General features: G+C 41.7%; 1 protein-coding gene across 9 annotated transcripts in view; it reads right to left on the reverse strand.

The window, feature by feature from the left end:
• TECRL (trans-2,3-enoyl-CoA reductase like) overlaps window positions 1–22,867 on the reverse strand; it is a 63,670-nt gene that overhangs the window by 34,943 nt on the left and 5,860 nt on the right. For 7 of the 9 annotated variants that reach the window (XR_006416811.1, XR_006416808.1, XR_006416809.1 and 4 more), the window contains exons 2-3: window positions 20,835–20,886; window positions 12,024–12,071 (exon numbers count right to left, since the gene is read on the reverse strand). Coding sequence is in view for 6 of the 9 variants with exons in the window: in XM_044452108.1 (XP_044308043.1) it covers window positions 12,024–12,071; window positions 20,835–20,886 (100 nt within the window). In the remaining 3 variants the exon portion in view is untranslated. The remainder of the gene's footprint in view (window positions 1–12,023; window positions 12,072–20,834; window positions 20,887–22,867) is intronic. The other 2 variants (XM_044452075.1, XM_044452086.1) reach the window with 2 other exon arrangements.

Genomic DNA, 22,867 nt, shown 5'->3' on the forward strand with positions numbered 1-22,867 from the left:
ATGAGAAGAGAGTACTTATCTGGAAACACCACATTGTGTGCACTATAATGGCCATGCCTCTGATGCTTCTTACTTGGGTATTTTCCTTTCCAAGTCAAAGTGTGTCCATAATGCACTTTTTAGTGTATCCCGCACCCTAGAAGACCTGTTCATACATTCACTGAGTGTGTTAAATATCATGTCCTGGCACAAGCAGAGTTAAGGATTTTACAGGCAAGTAAGAGGGTGCTTGTATAAGAGGGTGCTTCTTCTTGTTGTTGTTTCAACTTATATCCCACTATACTAGTTCAAAGATTCTCTAAGTGGATTACAATATTACATAAAATAAGGATATTACATAAAATAACAATAATAAAAACAACTAACAATAAAACAGGTATATGCAGCCATGGTCAGATATCAATGTTAAAATATATTAAAGCTAAAAAAAAGAATGAATATCATCCAAATATAAAATCATTCTTTAAAATGTCTGGAGAAGAGGACTGTTCTTGCCTGGTGCTGAAGATTGTAAAGATGGTGCCAGGTGCACTACTTTCAGCAGGTCATTCCATAAAGAGCCAGAGTGGACAATCTGCCAATCCAAATTCTTATGGCACTTTCCCATTATTAGCACAATCTCATGCTCTGTTTCTCTGCTGACCAGCAAGTACAGTGGTTCCTCGGTTTATGAATGCCTCAATTCATGACCAAATCAGATCATGAACAGACATTTTGGCAAAAATTTTGCCTCCGTTCACAAACTCCGCATCGGGTGACAATCACAATTGCAGCCATGTTCCCGCACAAACACAACTGTGATCGTGGCCATCTTCCCCACATGAACACTCCAAACAATAACCTTCTCCCCACCCACCATGAAGGGGAGCAATGAGGGCATGCTCACCTTGGTCAAGGCCTTTCCAGCTTCTCACCACTGACCCGCTTCCAAGCTGGAGGACAGTCTCTCACAGGTGCTCACCCGGCTCCAGGAGGGGAGCAGGAGCAGGAGGCTGGAGAGGCAGACACGGGACGGCTCCCCTGGCCAGGAGAAGGCCACAAGGAGGGAGGTAAGGGCTGCTTTCCACAGGCCGAGGCGAGGAGAGGTAAGGGACAGGGCCACGGCCAGCCGAGCGGGGTGCCTCCTGTCTCTCCCCACCACGGGGGAAAAGAAGCATGGTGGCCACTCAGTGGCAGTGACTTGCCCCGAAAAGGCTGTGGCGGAAGCGCAGGAGCCGCGGCCCTGCTCCTACTCTGCCTTGACCTGTCCACCTCCGGGCTCGGCAAGGCAACCATGGCTTGACCCACAGCCTGGGGACATGGCTCATAATTTTGTGGTTTAAAAAAAAATACGTATTTATTTATTTAAAACGTTTATATGCCATCCTTTATGTATAACATAACGTTATGGTTCAGAACAGTTAACCTTATTTACATTGAACCTTATGGGAAAATTTGACTTGGTTCATGACCATTTCAGGTGGTGACCAGAATCATGGAATGAATTCAGTTCGTTAACCGAGGTACCACTGTATGCTAACAGGGAAAGAACCATATTGTCTTAGCTAGCATACCCCATGGATTTACATGGATTGCCTAGAAGCAGAAGAATTTTCAGTCCATTCAGCATAAACATAGAACATAGAAACAGAGCAACTCAGAAGTGGCCCCTCAGGCCATCTAATCTGACCCCGGCTCCAGCTGGCTCTGCTCACAACATGCCTACCATGTGTATGTCTAGCCTCTCCTTGAACACCCTCACTGATGGGGCCTCAACCACCTCCTGTGGAAGCCCATTCCATACCTTTGGGGTCCTAACTGTCAGGAAGTATTTCCTGGCATCCAAATTGTACTTGGTTTCTTGCGTTTGGCTCCGTTAGAGCATGTTCTGCCCTCCTCTGCAGGGGAGAACAGGTCTTTACCCACCTCCGTGGGACAACCCCTCACATACCTATATGTCGCCAACAGATCCCCTCAAAGTCTCTTTTTCTCCAGGCTGCAAAGACCCAGTTCCCTCAGTCTTGCCTCATATGGCTTCCCCTACAATCCGGCCACCAACCTTGTAGACTTATACTTCACTGACTCTAACCTGGCTATATTCTTCCTGTAATGAGGGGCCCAGAACTTAACACAATACTCCAGTTGCAGCTGCACCAGAGTCGTATAGAGAGGTCGTAATACCTCTCTCCATCTAGAAGCCAGGTTTCTGGCTATGCCACCAAGAGTGCATTGGTGAAAGTGCATTGGTCTATCTCAAAACTCCTCAATTTCTCAACCAGGATATCATGGGGCATGTGTAACCCGTCAGGGCCTGGCACGTTTGTAATGTCCAGTGCCCTGAAGAGTCCCTCGACTTTTAGGTGAGTGACTCTAAACTGTGCCCCTAAGTCCCCGGTCTCATCTGATCCCCCATGTAGATCTCCCCCGTACTGCTTTGGGGAGAACATGAAGGCAAAATAGTCATCTAGCATCTGTGCCTGTTCCCTCACATTATTTTAGTTTATTCTAGCCAATAAAAATGTTAAGCACCTTTCTTGCAGATCAGCATGAATGGAGAACACAGTGCAAGCAACACACTCTGTGTTCATCCTCATCAGTGTGGAAAATAGGTGTTTCCCTTCCTTCACTGGACATCATTAGCAGAATTCCTTCACCTTCACCACCCTCCACCCTTCAAGTATTCTTTCAAAGAGTGTTGCCAAGTTTTCAATAGAATACCGACACAATACTATTATAAAATATTGTATGTTATATTGTATTTTAATTTGCGTGGGCTCAACTAAATTTCAGGCTGAACAGCAATCTGTTGAACCATCTCTACATTCAAGGTGAGGGATAGTTGTTTGGTGTTATTTGACAGGGACAGTTGTTTGGTGTTACTCAAACCCTTATGGATAATTAGGGAAAAACTGAACAGCAAACAGGTGTTACGTTAAGAATAAGTTAATAACTATATGAACAAACAACTGGGTATGTGGGGATAGCCATCTTATATAGCACATGTTGATGAGCAGCTGATCCTGAAGCATTTGTACAAGCATTTCTAACCCACGTTGTCTTTTACTTTATTGAAGAAGGAAGAAAGCAAGCAAGCAAGCAAATGCCTTGGGACCACTTTGTAAGCAATTCATTTTTTAAGCCCATCCCACCAATTTTCGTGGGATTTTGGGGAAAGCAGGACTGCTTTTCATGGAAATTTCCTAAAATGTTATCTGCACAGAAGGGGTAAAACATAGTTTGGGGCATATGCAGCTTTCTTTCCATCACTATGCCTACCTCATTCCAACCAATTATGACATAAAATGGTTAACTCAAAAGAGCTTCTCACCAAAATTTCTAAAGAACTAAGGCAGTGCATGGATCCTATACCAAATGAGTTACAGAGGCAAATCCCAGTCTACCCTTCATCACAACCAGAACCAAAACTTCACATATGATACTGCTAATACTTGCCATGTGTTCACTCTGAAAAGTGGTTGATAGACTGCATGGACCGAGCATAAATGGGTAACTATGGGTGAATTGAACCTTGTCCTGAATGGGGTTGCACTCCCTCTTAGGGACAAGGTCCGCAGCTTGGGAGTGCTCCTCGACCCAGAGCTTTCACTGGAAGCTCAGGTAACAGCAGTGGCGAGGAGTGCTTTCCTCCAGCTTCGGCTAATTCATCAGCTGCGCCCCTATCTGGAGAATGACTGCCTTGCGACAGTGACACATGCGTTGGTGACTTCCCGTTTGGACTTCTGCAACGCGCTCTACGTGGGGCTACCCTTGAAGACGGTCCGGATACTTCAATTGGTCCAAAATAGAGCTGCCAGGCTGCTGACGGGGACTGGACGTTATGTTCACATGACTCCAGTTCTCCGTCAGCTTCACTGGCTTCCCATTGAAGTCCGGGCCCAATTCAAGGTGTTGGTTATGACCTATAAAGCCCTAAACGGCTTGGGTCCTGGTTACCTGAAGGAGCGCTTACATCCTTATATGCCCAGCCGCCCCCTGAGATCGGCGGGAGAGGCCCTTCTCCGGGAGCCCTCCATGGAAGAAGTTAGGAGGGTGGTTACTCGGAGGAGGGCTTTCTCAGCGGTGGCGCCTAAGTTATGGAATGCGCTCCCCAGAGAGGTCTGCCTGGCGCCGTCGTTATTTGTTTTTCGGCGCCAGGCGAAGACCTTTTTATTTAAGCAGTATTTTAAATGTTAATATTATTGAATTTTATTTGGCCAGGGCGGCTTGTTTTATAGTGTATATTTGTATTTTATTGTATATATTTTAAAATGTTATTTTAAATTTTTTTGTTGTAAGCCGCCCCGAGGCTTCGGCGAATGGGGCGGCATAAAAATGTTTTAATAAATAAATAAATAAATAAACTATGCCATTAAATTCATGTGATGGGATCTTTGGGAATATAAGAAGAGTCATGGTGGATCAGACCAAGGTCAATCTAGTTCAGCAGTCTGTTCACACAGTGACCAACCCAAAACAAGATATGAGTGCAAAAGCACTCTCCTGTCCTTGTCCCCAGCAACTGGTGTACATAGCCACATTGCCTCTGCTACTGGAGGGAGCATATAACTATCAGGACTAGTACTGTGAATTTCACTGTTTAACTATGGCTAGTGAAGAAGAGCTTCCTTTTAACTGTCCTGAATCTCCCACTGATCAGCTTCATGGGAAGACCCTGAATTCTAATATTATAAAAGATGGAAAATGTCTCCATACCATGCATAATTTTGTATACCTCTTTCATGATTCCCTTTACTTATTTTTTCTCTAATCACAGATGATATAACCTTTACTCATAGGAAAGTTATTCCAAATCTTTGATCATTTTAGTAGCTCTTTTCTGCACCTCTTCCCATTCTGCAATATCCTTTTTTGGGGTAGTGACCAAAATTATACAGAGCATTGCAAGTATTCCCTAGAGAGGTTCACCTGGCACTGACTTTATGCTCCTTTTGGCACCAGGTAAGAACCTTTTCATTCACCCATCATTTTAAGCATTAAGAGATTTTAAATGGTTTTTAACATCAACAGTTGCATTTTGTTTTCATTTTTGTTTTTAGTTATGAATGCTATTTATCATTTTGTTATTTATTGTCTCAATCACTGTAATTATTATTGTTTTATTGTAAGTATTATTACTGTAATTGTTATTGTTTTAATTATTGTAAGCCGTTCTGAGATGTTCTTCCATATTGGACGGGGTAAAAATGTTTTAAATAAATAAATAAAGTGTTCATATTAAGGATTTCTATAAAGGCACTATATAGAACTCTGTTAACTCTAAAATGGACACTGTCCTGGTCTAGTAATGTATTCATTGTCAGCAAGTTTGAGAACTTCTTTCCTACATCTTCTGCAGAGAACAGATAAAAAGTTCATTTGATTCTGTGCAATTTCTTTATTCTCCATTAGGTCCACTGTCATGCAACAGTCCAGAGGAAAACTTAACACACTGAAGGGTTAGCAACTGGGATTCTTTTGGCTAAAACTAGACCTCAGACTTAGCTATCTGGTCTTGCACTTATCAACAAGGCAGGGAAATAAAGACTCTTGATAAGCTATGGGAATAAGATTACTCAGGAATCCATTCTGCAATGCTTAGCTATCATACCACATCTCAGCAAACTCCTGACAAACTGGTCATTGGCCAGGGTAGTATGCAAAAGAGAAGAATGATTGTCATCTTTGCTTCTCGATGAAAACACTGGAAGGAAATATAAATTGGCAATATTGGAAAATATGTATGCATTTAGAAGCTTGTACACAGAATACATGCACTAAGAAATTCTATGAAACTCTGACACTTGATGGAGATTCAAGATGGCGTCGGAACGAAATGGCTGTGATTAATGGAGCTCCTGTTATCACGCTGGTATTGCTCGGCAGCGAGTTGTGGGAGACTCATCTAAGCCCTGTCGGGGCAAAGACAGATTGCCTGGCATTCTTTCTTCTCGTTGGTGTGGGACAGCAATCCCATATCCACTGGGAGAAAATTCAGGCATTTCTCAACCAGGCAACACAGGGGGGTTTTTTTAGCTCCTTCCAGTTCTCGACATCTGATGGATTAATTAGCTTATTTTAGCCAGATAAGCATCGGATGGCTTGTAAGCATTCTTATTTCTTTTCACAATACTACCCATGGAAAATCTGTATCTGTTTATAATTGGCTTAAAGAAAAAAGAGAAAGCCCTTCCAAAGTTTTTAAGCGGCAACTGATATGGAGAGAATCTGAAGGCTTTTATCTGAGTTGAAGCTGAAGAAAAAGATTTTTCTTCTAATCTCTCTAAGGGCGAAGAGCGAAATGAATAATTACTGTGGAATTAAATGATAGAAGATTAAAAGGTAGAGTGATCATTTTGGATAGCTGTTTGGACTTATACCAAGACTAACTGGACACTTGCCAGGATAATTTCTGTGTTATGTGGTGTTTTCCTCTCTACTGTGATGACTTTCTGCTGAGCATTTTACTTTCTTTTTGCAATATTACCTGTGGAAAAACTGTATCTGTTGTTAATTGGCATAAAGAAGAAGGAAAAGCCCCTTTGAAATTCCCCCCCACGGTGTTTTGTGTCTTAAGTAGCAAATGATATGAAGAGAGGATTAACATTGGAGTGAAAGTCTAAAGTAGAAACTGAAAGCTGAAATTGAAAGATTTAACAATAACTACTGGGGAATCAAGTTATAGAAGGGTATAATTTGCCGGTGGCCATTTTTGGCCAGCTTCCATTTTTTCTGGGACTCCTGCCAAAAAGAAGCTGGATACTGACAACATTTTTTAAATTCTTTTTTAAATAGCCTTTTGCTGCCACCCGGTGGCTATTGGAATTATTGCAAGCTACTTTTCTTTTTTTTTCTCTTTTTTTTTCTTTTCTCTTTTTAATATTTTATTCAATTTATATTTTTTCTCCCTTTTTTCCTCTCTTCTTCCCTACTTTTTTTTTCTGCTGTTATATTGAAACTTCTTTGGTGAACAACTTTCATCATGAGGAAAACTCAGCCCTCATCAGCTGGTCAGAGTCCTATTCATTATCCTAAGACAGAAGATGTTGCAAAAAGCTTAATGAGTTGCAAATGATGACCTTGGCGATACAGGCGCTAAGAGGTTTAACAACTTTGCAACAACCTCTTTAACAACTTTGCAAGCATCTCAAGAGGCGATGTCAACACAGCTGGAAAGCTTATCAAATGAACAAGAAGAGCAACATGACAAATTGGATAACTCTATTAAAGAGGTGACAACTCAACTATCTGATGTTCGACTTAAAGTGGAACAGAATACACAAAAAATGCAACAAGTATGTGAAAAATTGGAGATAGTAGATAAAGAAATACATTTAATTAAGCAAACAAATAAGTCAGCATGGGACTCAACGGCTGCATTAGAGATGGAGAAGGCATGTTACTATTTAAGATTTCAGAATATACCTGAAGAGAAAAATGAAGACCTACAAGAGCTTATAAGTGATATATTGGCGGAGCTTTTCGAAATCGAGAATGAGGTCATGGGTATGGGAATTGACCTTGTTTTTAGGGTCAGTTCCTCTTATACCAGAAAAAATAAACTTCCGAAAGAAGTTCATGTCAAATTTGCTCTAAGGTCCATAAGAGACAATGTTTTGAAGGCCGTATGGGAGAAGCCGTTAAAGAGAGATGATAGTCAGGAGGTGACCCTGAAACAGATACCATGGAGGATTAGAGAGGGACGATAGAAATATCTATTTCTTACTACAAAATTGATCAAGAAAGAGATTGTCTTTAAGTGGCTAATACCAGAAGGAATATTCTTCACATGAAACTCTGTAAGATATAAATTGGATTCAGTTCTTAAGGCACAAGAGTTCTATGAAAAATTTAGAGCCATGTTGGAAGAGGAGGAACCTGTCATCTCTAAAGAAGGAGAAAAAGGTGCTGAAGCAATGGAAACAACAGCGTATCATTCTGAAGAAGGAGAAATACTGAAGGTAGATTCACAACAAGAAATACAGACTTTGGACTCAAAGGAGAAAAAAAAAGTAGAACTGTAAAGGCAAAGAATAAGTAGATAATTTTATTAAATATGGCTCTTAAAAAAGGAAGGGAAAATTGAATTGCTCTCCTTAAATATTAATGGACTAAATGGACCATCTAAGAGAAGAAGGTTTTTTGCTTAACTTCAAAAACAAAAGTTAGAAATAATTTGTCTACAAGAAACACATATTAAGAAACAATGTGTTAAACTTCTAGAATGTTTAAAACTGGGAAAATTGTTCGTATCTTCTGCATCGTAAAAGAAAAGAGGTTTAGCACTATATGTTAAAATAAAATTGGACCCTAAATATATTCTTTCTGATGAGGATGGTAGGATCTTGATGGTAGAAATTACAATTAAACTTAAAAAGGTGCTCTTAGTGGCAATATATGCACCAAATGACCATCAGGAAACTTTTTACCAAAAACTACATACGTTACTCTTACAAGTGGACTATCAGACTATGTGTGTAATGTGTGATTTTAATGCAATTGTGAATAAGGAAATCGATCACAAGAGTGAAAGTAAGGGAAAAAATGGTAGGAGGATGCTTCCAAAGTCTTGTTCCAATATGATTGAAGAACTCAGATTGATAGATGTCTGGAGGCATAAAAACCCAACTGCTGCCAATTATTCTTTTTATTCAAACAGACATAGGTCATGGTCTAGAATTGATATGGTTTGGATAACTCCAGACTTAGTTCCAGATTTGATAGAAGCTGAAATGGAGACAAATGCCTGGGCAGATCATAATACTGTATTTATATCACTGAAAGGAGCTGCAAGGACGCCCAGATGGAGTCTAGATAAAGCATTACTAAAAGATAAAAAAATTACAGAAGAGATAAGCAAAGAAATGCAAATATTCTTTCAAATAAACAAAGTGGAAGAAACTTCTTTAAAGAATGTCTGGGATACAGCTAAAGCCTATGTCAGGGGACTGATAAGAACCTACTCAGCAAAAATAAAGAAAAAGAAAAAGCAAGAGCGAGCAACATTAGTAGAAGAACTGAGGAAACAGGAACAAGAGCTGCAGGAGGATCCAACAAAAAGAAATCTTAGGGTCCAAATGAATACTTTAAAGCACAAATTGAATATCTTGGATACAAATGAACTTACTAAGCAAATGAAACTGAATAAACAGAACTTTTTTGAAAATGCTAACAAACCAGGGAGATGGCTAGCATATAAAGTAAACAAAGAAAGAGAGAAGAGACTGATTTCGAAACTGAAAGATGGAGAAGGATGACTACAGGTACAAAATACACAAATTAAGAAAATAGCTGAATACTTTTTTGCAAGGTTATACCAGAAGGAGAAGATTATGACGAGAAGGTAAAAGAATACATTCAAAAGGGAGATTTACCAAAACTACCAGAAAAGTATCAAAAATTATTGAATCAAGAAGTAACAACTATGGAAATAACAGAGGCAATCATGCGACAAAAGAATGATAAAACCCCTGGTCCGGATGGGCTCCCAGCTGAATTTTACAAATCTTTTGAGGGAGCTTTTGTTACATTTCTTAAAGATGTTTGTAATGAAGCATTGTTAAATGCTAAAATACCAGATACTTGGACAGAGGCAAATATCACATTAATACCGAAAGAAGATATGGACTTAACACAGATTCAAAATTACAGACCTATATCATTACTAAATGTGGACTATTTTTGCCTCTATATTGGCAGAAAGGTTGAAGAAGTTTTTAATAGACTTTATTCATCCAGACCAAAATGGTTTCCTGCCTAAAAGACAAATGAAGAACAACCTGAGGAGTATCTTGGATATTCTAGAATACTATGAGACACACACGGAAAAATCAGTGGCCCTACTGTTTTTGGATGCCCAGAAAGCCTTTGATAATGTCAACTGGCAATTCATGAAGCAACAGATGGCTCAAATGGAGTTTGGGGGAAAATTCATGAATGCGATAGCAAGCATTTATCAAAGACAATCGACCAGGATTTTAATTAATGGAGAACTTACAAGGGCTATAGAGATACAAAAGGGTACAAGGCAAGGATGCTCGTTGTCAACCCTATTGTTCATTCTGACTTTAGAGGTCTTGAATAGAAATGTCAGGGATGATGAAAACATTAAAGGTACTAAAATTAGGGATGAAAATTATAAATTGCAAGCATTTGCAGATGATTTGGTTTTTATAATAGGGGAACCTTTTGTAACAATCTCTAAACTTGTACAATGGATTGAAGAATATGGTAAGGTTATGGGGATGACAATAAATAAAGAAAAAATGAAACTTTTAGTTGAAAATCTTATGCAAGATCAGAAAAAAAGACTCCAAGAACAAGTGGATTTGCAGATTGTTAAAAAGGTTAAATACTTGGGAATCTATCTTACAGCTAAATGCACAACTTTGAAAGAAGACAATTATGATAAATTATTGAAGGATATTAAAGGTGATCTGGAAAAATGGGCCAATTTACAACTGTCTTTGATGGGAAGAATAGCACTTGTTAAAATGAATATACTACCAAAACTTTTGTTTTTGTTCCAAATGATTCCTGTAAAAATTGATAAAAAAATTTTTGAGGATTTAAAGTTTCAAATTTTGAGATTTATTTGAAGAAAAAAGAAAACAAGGATTAAATTAAAAATGCTTCAGGAAACCAAAAAGAACAGGAGTTTTGGTCTTCCTGATTGGATGTTGTACTATCAAGTGTCTATTTTAACTTGGCTAAAAGAATGGATAACCTTGAGAAATAAGAGAATTTTGTATCTTGAAGGTCATGATTTGCAAATGGGTTGGCATGCTTGTATGTGGTATGAGAAGGTTAAGTCTCATAGGAGTTTTTAAAGTCACTTTATCAGAAGATCATTAATGTCAATGTGGGAAAAGTTACAGTCAAAATTGTATAATAAATTACCAAGATGGCTTTCACCTATGGAAGCTTTTGTGTAGCCAAATGTATTGAATTTTGAAGGGATCATAAGATATGATGATACTTTGGATAAGGATGGAGGCTTGAAACTAGATCAAGAAATACAAGAACAGGGACTTAATATCTCCTGGTGGTATAAGGTGCAGATGCAATCAAGATATGCTAAAGCCTGTAAAATATGGGGGTTTTATAAAGACCTTTGATCAAGTGATGCTAAACAGGTGAGGAAATGATTAAAAGAATTTATGAGTTCTTACTTGACAGGAAAATGGAAGGGGAACAGGTTAAGAAAACTATGATAACGTGGGCACAAAATTTTGGATATAATATTGAATTAGAAAAGTGGCAAAAGCTATGGGAGAGAAATATTAAGGTAACTTTAGCAACTTCGTATAAAGAAAATTTATATAAAATGTTTTATAGATGGTATTTGTCGCCAAGTCGATTAGCTAAGATGTTTCCAAATATGTCAAACGGATGTTGGAAATGTAAACATGATGTGGGTACTTTTTACCATATGTGGTGGACCTGTGAATGTGTGAAAAAGTATTGGATTAAAATACATAAATGGCTTGAGGAAATGCTACAAAACCCTTAGCTTTTAAACCTGAAATTTTTTTGTTAGGCGTCATACCGGAAAATATTAGCAAACAAGAAATGTGTTTGATGCTACATTTAATCACAGCGGTGAGGATTGCGCTTGCTTAATACTGGAAGAGTGAGGAACTACCCACAGAGGAACTGATTTTAAAAAGGATTCTGGACTGTGCAGAAATGGACAGATTGACACTATTACTGAAGGAGAAAGAAGATACTGTCTTCTATCAAACTTGGGACTTTTTTATGATTGGCTGGAGAAACGGGACTTGGTTTAGATTTAAAGATGTTTTTAAATGTTTATAAATCGATTTAATATGATTACAGAATGTTAAAAAGATATGTTATAGGGGGCTGACCCAGTACGTCCAATGTATTTGATGACTGATGTTTTTTAGTTTTTAGTTTAAAATCTTAATAAAATCTTAATTAAAAAGAAACACTGACACTTAATACAAAGCTAATTTAAGAAACCATTCTTTCCTTTCAAAATCCTGATACTTTAGAATATGATGGCAAGAAAAATAAATACTTACTGCATTCTAGTCGGAGGCCTATGCGAGATGGATACCACTGGGGACCTGCTTTCAAATAATTGAAAAAATATACATTTTAAAATAGGAAAACACCATAAGATTATTTTATTTGGCATAGTATACCATGCTAGTCTGATGCCTGCTTCATATATTTCAAAGTCCCGCCTGAGGATTAACAATCATACAGGAAGCAATGGGTCAATTCACGCAATTGCCACAGCTCAATATGCCTTCTTTAACCCATGGTGAGCATACCAGCAACCATTTCTAGTATTCATCTCCTGGTGATAGATTGCTATGGAATGCTGTGGCATGGCAGGGCTTGCTTGAGGGTTAAAACAAACCAGAAACAATGCTACAGTAGACAATGACATTTATTTATCAAACAGATGAAACCTGCCACTGGGGCTTGAATAGGCAACCTGGCACCCATGGGCAGTGTGTCTTACTATGGCCCAACCCATAGTTGTTGTTAGTTGCGAAGTCGTGTCCGACCCATTGTGACCCCATAGACAACATTCCTCCAGGCCTTCCTGTCCTCTGCCATCCCCCAGAGTCCACACCAGCTGCTTCAGTGACTCCATCTAGCCACCTCATTCTCTGCCGTCCCCTTCTTCTTTTGCCATCTATTGTTCCCAGCATTAAGCTCTTCTCCAGGGAGTCCTTCCTTCGCATTAGGTGGCCAAAGTATTTGAGTTTCATCTTCAGGATCTGGCCTTCTAAAGAGCAGTCAGGGTTGATCTCCTCTAGGACTGACCACTTTGATCACCTTGCGGTCCAAGGGACTCGCAGGAGTCTCCTCCAGCACCACAATTCAAAGGCCTCATTTCTTCGGCCATAGAGAACTGTGGTGATTATGTGAATCAGGTTATTAAGTTTAATCCAGGCTTACAAGGTAAGTGTAAGCTACTAAATCTTGAATACCAATGGCTAAATTAAAGAGACTGGATTGAATCTAGACTAATGTAAGTTCCATTGATGTCAATGGCTCTACTCTAAGTATGATCAAGTTTAGATCCAACATAGCATTTTCAATATTCCCATTAGTCTCCATAATTAAACAGCCCAGGACTTACCAAACTTACATAATTAACTTGGACATTGGTTCTGGGTTTGACAGCAAGTTCTAAACTTCCCGCTTGGATTACTGCAATGCCCTCTATGTGGGGCTGCCCTTGAAAATGGTCCGGATACTTCAGCTGGTACCAAATAAAGCTGCCAGGCTGCTGACAGGGACCGGCCATTACTCTCACATAACGCTGGTCCTCTACCAGCTCTACTGGCTTCCAATTGAAGTCCAGGCACAATTCAAGGTGCTATAAAGCCCTATAAAGTCCTAAATGGCATGGGACCAGGATATCTGAAGGAATGTCTCCTTCCTTATATGCCCTCACAGCCCTTAAGATTTGTGGGAGAAGCCCTGCTCTGAGAACCCTCTCTAAGAGAGGTAAAAATGTCATCAACTGGGAGTAGGGCTTCCTCTGCTGTGACGCCCAGACTCTGTACTTTCTAGAGAGGTATGCCTAGAGCCAAGCTTATACTCTTTTCAGCACCAGGTCAAAACCTTTTTATTTAAATAGTATTTTAAAATCAACAACTTTTAATGTTCAGTCACTCTTGTTTTGTGATTTACTGTTTTGTCTTATATATTATTCTTTTTTAATTTATTTATTAGAAATTGTTGTGGTTTTAATTGTTCTTTTAAACACTGTACGCTTTCCTGAGATTTTTATATAATAGGACAGCATGTAAAAGCTTTTAATAAATAAATAAACCAAATTACCAATTGGACGTCATGGCAAGCTATTATTGGCATTAAACAAGAAACAGGGATGTATGTCATGCATGAGTGATGACAATCTTTAGATTACACGACTGTACTGAATTGAGTCAATGCATTTAATATTAAATTTAAATGGTTGTTTGCTTTAAGAAAACATTTGTGGCCTGTGGGGTTGATAAGCTTCCTACTTCAACTTTTAGCCAGTTTAATCAGAATAATTCCACTTGCACAGAAATGACTGAAGAGTTAAACCTAAGTATGTTGGATTCCACATCTTGCATTAAAAAATTCTGACTCAAAACATTCTTCTGAACTCTGACTCTTTTACTAAACTTAAATTCCTGATGCAAATTCTGGAATTAGACACATAGAAATATAGAAACAGAGCGAGTCATAAGGGGCCTCCTGGACCATCTAGTCTGACCTCCGACTCTAGCCGGCTCCGCTCAGGACATGCTCACCCCTGCCTTCCTCTGCAGGGGAGAAAAGGTCTCTATCCACCTCCGTGTGACATCCCCTCACATACCTGTATGTTGCCAACATATCCCCTCTGAGTCTCCTCTTCTCCAGGCTGAAGAGACCCAGATCCCTCAGTCTCGCCTCATACCCCATCCCCTGCAAACCAGCCACAAGCCTTGTGGCCCTATGCTGCACTGACTCTAACTTGGCTATATCCTTTCTCTAATGAGGGGTCCAAAACTGAGCACAATACTCCAGTTGCGGGCACACCAGAGTCGTATAGAGTGGTAGTAATACCTCTCTCCATCTAGAAGCCACACTTCTGGCTATGCAACCAAGGGCGGGGGGGGGGGGGGTTCGCCCTCTTGACCACTGCATCACACTGCTGACTCATGTTTAACCTGCAGTCAACCAGTACCCCGAGGTCCCTTTCTCAAGCCATTTGTCCCCTAACCTGTACTTATGACACCTATTCCTATGCCCCAAGTGCAAGACCTCACCCTTATCCACATTGCACACCATCCTGTTGCCTCCTGCTCACTTCCAAAGTCTGTCCAGATCCTTTGGGATCTGGAGTACTTGCTCCTCAGTTGTGGCCACTGCTCCAGTTATAGTATCGTCTGTAAATTTGATCAGCAGACTGTTCACCCCTTCTTCCATGTCATTGATGAAAAGATTAACCAGGATCAGCCCCAGGACAGAGCCCTGGGGTACTCCGCTTGCCACTGGCCGCCATCCCGATGATTCCCCACTAATGGTTACCCTCCGCTTTTGGTCAGTGAACCATGCCCTAATCCCCCGGAGAGTGCTTTGGTGTATCCCAAAACTCCTCAGTTTCTCCACCAGGATATCATGGGGCATTTGTCAAAGGCCTTGCCGAAATCCAGGTATACCACATCCACTGCATCCCCTCCATCTATCATGGGGCACTTTGTCAAAGGCCTTGCTGAAATCCAGGTAAACCACATCCACTGCATCCCCTCCATCTAGCCATCTCGAAACCTTGTCATAGAATTTCACAAGGTTTGTCTGGCAGGACCTGTTTTTGCAGAAGCTGTGTTGTGTGGCTGTCAGCCCCCCTTCCCTATCCAGCATCACTAGATCTCTCTCTATTATGAGCCTTTCCATTGTTTTTCCTACAATGGACGTAAGGCTAACTGGTCTGTAATTCCTCATGTCCCTTCTCCTACACTTTTTGAAAATTGGGACCACTGATGCCACCCTCCAGTCCTCTGGAACTTCACCCGTTCTCCATGAGGCCTCAAGAATGGAGGCCAGCAGGCATGAGAGAACCCGTGCCAACTCTCTAAGTACTCTCAGGTGTAACCCGTCAGGGTCTGGCGCCTTTGTAATGTCGAATGCTCTGAGAAGCCCCTCGATTTCTAGGGGGGGTGACTCTTATCTGTGCCCCTAAGTCCCCGGCCTCATCTAATCTCCTATGAGGATCTCCCCCATCCTGCTTTGGGGAGAACACAGAGGCAAAATAGTCATTTAGCATCTGTGCCTGTTCCCTCATATCAGTCACTGGATCTCCTTCCTCCTTATTTAGTGGTCCCACCACTTGTCTCCCCTTCCTCTTCCTATTTACATGCTGAGAGAAGCCCTTTTTTTTGCTCTTGTAATTCTTGGCAAGTCTCCGCCTTAGCCTTGTGAAGAATCCTTCTGCAATGGGCCTCCTCCTCCCGGTATACCCTTTTGTCTATTTCCCCCAGTACCCATTTCCTACGGAGGTTCCTCTTTCATCTAATCCCTCTAAGCACCTCCTCTTGCATCCATGGTGGCACTTTCCTCCACCTCCCCACCTTACTAACTAGAAGTATCGTCAAGGCTTGTGCCTCCAAAACCTCCCTTGCTTCCCTTCCAGTAACCTATCCCAGGAGACTTTCCCCAGTCTGGCCTTCAGTTGGCCAAAGTTGGCCCTCTTGAAGTCCCAGCTTCTAGTGCTCAACCTGCTGCACGTCCCCAGTCCCCTGATCTCAAAGCAAAGGATGGAGTGATCACTCGCATCCAGAGCTCCCCTAATCTCTACTTCATCTATCAGATCCTCCCTATTGGTCAAGACCAAGTCAAGGATGTTTCCCCCCCTCATCACCTGTCGGACCCTCTGTGTGAAAAATCCTCCCTCTATAGCTTCTCGGAAGTGACGTGACCTGACTGTCACCGCCGAGTGAGTCTCTCAACTAATATCCGGGAGATTGAAATCTGCCATAATTACTGTGTCTCTCCCCCAGGATATCCTTAGAATCTGGTCTGTCAGGACATCATCCAGGGTCTCAAGTTGACCTGGAGGGTGATAACATGCCCCCACTGTCAGGTCTCTTTCCCTGTCAAAACCCCAAAGTTTCACCCAGACTGCCTCTACCGAATCCCCATCTGTGCTACATTCTATCTCACTGCATCCTATCCCTTCCCCCCAGCCCTCTTTCCCTTCCTGTCCTTTCTAAAAAGGTGATACTCCTCTATGTTCACATTCCAGTCTTGCCTTTCATCCCACCAAGTTTCTGTGATTCCAACCAGGTCATACCCTCCTATTCCCAGGAGAGCTTCAAGCTCTTCCTGCTTCTTACCCATGCTCCTAGCATTAGTGTACATGCACCTCAACTCCTTCCCACCGCTTCCTTTCCTTGGAGTTCCCAGCCTCCTCCTTCCTCCCATCCTCTCTGATACCTGGCCCCTCTCTGTAGGAGCCCTGTCAATCCCTGTAGTACCTCTAAAACCCTGTTCCCAGAGCCCTGATCTTCTCCCCACACTTGTCCAGTGCAGACACGTTTCTGGGAGGCCTGAACCTACCCCCACTGGCTCAGTTTCTTCCGGACGAAGCTCACTAGAGCATCTCCAAAGGACCTTTTCCCCATCATCGTGAGGTGCAACCCGTCCCTTGCCAGAAGTTCATTGGCAAGAAACTGGGTGCCGTGGGTGAGTAACTCGAAGCATTCCTTCCGGCACCACAGCCTGAGCCAGTCATTCACCTCGGAGATCCTTCTGTCCCTGCCTGGCCCAAATCCCCAGACTGGTAAGATTGACGAGAAGGTCACTTGGGCCTTTAGCTCCCTGAGTTTCTTCCCCAAGGCCTCAAAGTCCCTGGTGATCCTGACCACACCCTGCCGGGCCATGTCGTTTGTGCCCACATGGATCACCAGGAGCAGCTGGTGACCCCCGGAGCGAACAAGACACTCCACTCTGTCCTTCACATGCCAGATGCGTGTGCCCAGCAGGCAGCAAACCTTCCTTGTCTCCAGGTTGGGGTGGCACACCGCCGCCTCAGTGCCCCTCAGCAGGGAGTCCCCAACAATCACCCGCTGCCGTTTCTTCCTGGTGGTGGTGGGTGGCCGTGCCCTACCCCTCGCCTCTCCTGCAGCGGCCCCTTACCGCTTGTCGTCCCAGGCTGGGGGTTCCGCTGGTCCCCCGAGGCCTCATCAGCTCCATCCTCCCCAAGTGGAGAGAACCTGTTTCCCAGCTCCAGACTGATGCCAGGAGAAGGAGGAAGCCATGCTGGCCTCCTCCTCCTTTGGGTGACATGTCTCCATGTCTCCCCGGCTGCTCCTCCCGTGGCCTCTCCCTTGACCCTCTGTCCAGAGGGGGGCTGCTCCCAGGGGGCCTGGAGAGCTCTCTCGGCCCTCAGGCACCTCACCTCCTCCTCTAGCAGGACCACCAGCTTGCACCGAGGGCAAGTATATCCCTGTATCTCCTGGGGCAAAAGGGCGAACATGTCAGAGCTGTCGCAGCGGACAGCAACACCTGTGACTCCTGCCAAGGCCATCTCCTGGTCTGCCATTGGGAACTCTTCTGAGACCCTACCTTGGTCCCCCTCCCCTTGTCTGTCCTGCAGTACCCCTCACTCACCCAGTTCTCCCAGACAAAAACCCACACACACACACAAGGATAAAATTTAAATTGGAGGAAAAACAAAGCACAGCACAGCACAGCACACAAAAAAACCCCCAAAACAAACCAAGACAAAAACAAACAAACAAAAACAAAGCAATAAAACAAAACAAAACAAAAAAACCCAAAACCCTCAGCCTCCCAGGGAAGGGAGTCCCCAGACAGCCCAGGCCACAGCTAAGGGATGCAGACAAGGGACAATACCATATAAGCCTCTCAGGCTGGTGGCCACACCCCTCTGCTTCCTCCTGGCCCCTCTAGCCTCTCTGGCCCCGCCTCCCTTCCTCTCTGCTGCTCTTGGCCCTCTGCTACTCCGCCCAGCTCCTACCCTGCCTTTACCAGTCCGCTGGCCACTCAGCACTCTCTCCCAGTCTGTGCTTCTGCCTCTCTGCAACTCTGCCAAGAGGCAAGAGCCAAAATTAAAATTTTCAAAAAGAAATTTGGTTCTACTATAGTTCAGGGAGGAGGAGTCAATCTGGCATCTGTCCTGGCCAGATAATTAAGAGCTGCTGGGAGTTTGCATCTTCTCCCTTCTACAGAAAGAACACCAGCCCCAGCAACAAAGCAAGTTTGAACTGCAGGAAGTTTGCTTCCTCACAGCCATCTGTTAACCAGAACACCACTAGAACTCTTAGTTAACCTGTGATGGCAGAAGGGGGTTGTATGGCCTGAGCGGCCTTTCTCAACCTGGTTTTTAACTTCAGCACCTATCAGTCTCAACCAGCATAGCTCATGATGAGGAATGGTGGAAACTGTAATCCAAAATATCTAAAGGAAGCCAGATTGCAGGAAGGCTGATCCAGAGAATCCAGAACTGTGGAGCAGCTGCACCGCCTCTATGACAGCAAGTAAAAAAATGAGGAAAGGAGAATTAGCCTGTTGCCAAATGAGCATAAGAAAGGGTGGAAAGAACAATTCTTGTTTTAGCATTGTCAAACTGACAAAGGAGTCCTCTGAACTAACATTAGCCTTATCTCCTCTAAACCTTGGCTGTGAGCCTGTGTCTTATAGCCCCTGCATTTGTACTGAAAAGTAATTGTTGCAAGCCTCATTTTTTCAAGTGGTGAGATGGAGAGTTGTGGCTAGAATTGTGCTGTTTACCCAAAGAATGTTGTTCTTGAAGGAATTTTCATTTTGCACTGTTTCAAAACACTGAGAGTGAAATGGAAACTGAAGAAATGTAAAACTTCAGCACAAACTCATCACAGAAGCTGGCTTTAATACCCAACTTTAAAAAAAAAAATGCTTTTCCTATTGAAGAGGTAAAGCATGTCCTATGAAAGTGAATTTCTAGGTTATGCAGCCCTTAAATAGCAAAGGTCACTCTAAATCTCGCTTAAGGTGGATGGAGATCAGGTGTCTGAGAACAATCACAAACAAGTGAGATAATGGTATCATTTTGACAACCCTGTATTTCATTGCCCCACAGCCTGAAGATATTCCTAAAAAGGAGCTCAACCATCTGGATCCTTCTTTTGGAGGAAAAAAACAGAGAATACGACCCAGTGAAAATGAATCATATTTTAAGTATCACGAATTTAAATGTGGGGCAGGGAGAGCTGTGCAAAAGCAATGAGACAGATGTGCTTCACTTTGTTGGACTGTGCCCAGTCAGATTTGCTTTGCTCAGAGATGCTCACAGTAGTAAAACAGGCAGTCATTCACAAAAGATGATCAAAGAGAAATAGATTATATAAGCAAGATGCCACATGTGCACATGTGAAGCCAAAAGAATTATTGGTTTAAATATGTTTCTAGACATCTGTGTCTTCTTTTCACTTTTACTCAAGAGTAGGTATAGGGACCTGATCCAGATCTTAAAAGGTCCCCTAACCCCCCCCCCCCCCCAGCCATGTCGGAGTCCCAGTGCTGGTAAGGGGGTCTGCATAAAAAAAAAAATTAAAAAGGAAGTTGCTGGACATATATTTAAAGAAATGCCTGTTTGAGCCATAAAGGCAAAGGCAAAGCTTTTTCCCCTCATTACAAATGATCTGAAATTCATGGAAAACACTGAATTTATTAATATTAAGTGGCAAAACAACTAGGGATGCAGACTTAAATTGACTTATTTGGTAGATAACACAAGTCAAGCTATAACTGTTTAAATGGCATGGGCCAATTTTAATTGTTAGTCACTGAGCCAGTGTGGTCTGGTAGTTAGAGTGTTAGATTGGGGACCTGTGAGATCCGATCTCTAGTCACCATTCAGCCATGAAGCTGACTTGGTGATTTCAGGCCAGAATCTCAGCTTAACCTACCTTACAGGGTTGTTGTTGTGAAGATAAAATGAAGTGGAGTAGATTTATGTAAGCTACTTTGGGTTCCATGCAAGAGAAAAAAAGGTGGAATGTAAATGCAACATAATAATCAAAAGCACACCTGATTATTCAGTTTTAGTGTATTATTGTAAAAGCAACTGAGAAAGACATTATTAAATAATGCCCTTCATTTTCAACACTGCATATTGGTGATTAACTTGCTTTTTGTTTATAAAATATATGAATTTGGATTATGCTTATACAAGCTTATCACCATTGATGAGTGTGGCAAGAACAAATTGAGATGTCCTAATGTTTGCATCCTCTGACAAAGTCACTCACACAATATGCCAGGATTCCTTTCACACAGTTTGTTTTTTACACACCGCCAGTTTTCCCCCCAACAAAAAGCTTCCAGATACTTACATACTTTGTGAAACTTATGCTTTACATCAAGTAGCGTTGATGATGGTGGTATCTGAAAAGTGGACAGGAAGAAAAAAGAAATTTGTAAACTTTCCCTTTTAACTCTGCTAGGCTTTTGAGCTTTTTAATATCCACAAAAGGAAAGCAAGAAGTGAGTCCAGAACCACTTTACACTCCATAGGCATAACTTAGCCAAAGCTGGCCACTTCGTAGCCCCATTGCTTTCAGTGGGAGATAACTTAACAATAAATCATTTCAATTATAACCAATGGAATTAATAGCACATAGTCTTGGCTAGATTGGGCCCCATGTATTAATTTACACAATGGAGAAGTTTGCTGTTTTGTAGTCTTTCAACGTCCTCTCCACTGCATTGGTATCTGTTGGACTCTTTTTAGGGTATTTTTACAATAGCAGTCAGGCTCCAATTATAGGGAACTAGATGAAATAGAACAGCATGCCAATCCAAACAACCCCAGCCAGCCTGATAAAAACCTGTACTAGCTAGCATCACAGTGATGTGTCAGTTTAAAATTAGGAGGTATGTGCCTTCAGTATGTTTTCTTTAATCTTCCAGAAGATTTTGACTTGAACGGGAATATGCAGGATTAAGGTGGTGGAACCTGAGAGATATGTGAATATTAACTCTTGAGGTCTTTCAATGAGATCCAAATGACAACTCTTATTTAAATACATATTTTACCATAAAATAAGTATTAATAATAAAATATTTGCAATATTTAGTTGGAGGCTTTGCCAGGTTCAATTCATCTTTCAGCTGTAAACTGGTATCTATATGAGTTTAATATCTGATAAAATAATAATAAATTACTGAAATATATGTTTTACAAGTTTAGGTGGAATTCAACAGCTAGAAGCTGGTACCATGCTTTCTTTCAAGAGAAGTGAAAGCAATAGATCTTTGCCATTTCTAATTTTCAGGCCTTCTAGGTAGCTGTTACACTGCAGTGTGCTGTAGTACATATAGCTGTTTGGATGCACAACCGTAAAGCTCCGTGCATGAAAATATAAACTAATGGATGGGTGCTATTGTCCTCATATCCTTGTCAGAAATTATATCCTTGTTATAGCCTTGTCAGAAGTATTTGGTTGGCCATTGTGGAACAGAATGTCAGAAACTAGATAAGCATTTGGTCTGATCTAGCACTGCTCTTCTTAAGTAGTAAAGTACCTGGAGTAGAAGCCATGCAGTCCTTCAGAGTGATTCAGTTTATGAATTGCTCCCTTACAAAGCAGCTCAGTGACTTCTTTGAGGAGGGCTGGAGAGGCTGCTGTATATCGGATCAGACCTGAAGGCGGCAAAGTTTCAAACTCGATTTTATATACGTGCTCTACAATGGTAGGAACCTACCTTTCAGATGTGATGGACCCAGATGGGGAGTTGGCTTTGTAGCCAATCCCCAAAAAGGAGAGGGGAAGGTGGGTTAAAGGATTGCCTTTCACTTCCCTTCTTTCCTCAGCTATTTGTAAAGCTTGATCAGACAGCCATATTGCTTTCTTGCATTTCTTTTTCTTTGGGATGGTTCTAGTTGCTACCTCTTTTACATTGTTGCAAACCTCCATCCATTATCAGGGACTCTGTCTATCAGATCTAATTCCTTAAATCTATTTGTCACCTCTACTGTATATTCATCAGGGATATGATTCAGGTCATACCTGAGTGGTCTAGTGCTTTTCCCAACTTTCTTCAATTTTGAAACTGGTGATGAGTAAGCCATGACACTTGATGGCTAATGCTGAATACAACAGTATGCATCACACTTTCCCACTGAAGTATCTTACTACGTACACAAGGCTTACTGATGGATGATGCAGTGAAATTGCATGGAAAATGTGCCGCTTAATTTCACTATCTCTTCATTGATTCTTGAAACTACACCAGTTTTACTTCCCATCACACCTCTTGCACTATCAGTTGTGATGCTTTTCAACTTATCCCAACTCAGATCAAAGTTTTCTTCTGATTCACACACCTTCAAGAATATGTTTTATGCAGTTGTAGTGTCTTTCAA

Source organism: Varanus komodoensis, unplaced genomic scaffold (assembly GCF_004798865.1).
Source record: "Varanus komodoensis strain SLA01 unplaced genomic scaffold, ASM479886v1 scaffold10, whole genome shotgun sequence".
Taxonomy (NCBI): domain Eukaryota; kingdom Metazoa; phylum Chordata; class Lepidosauria; order Squamata; family Varanidae; genus Varanus; species Varanus komodoensis.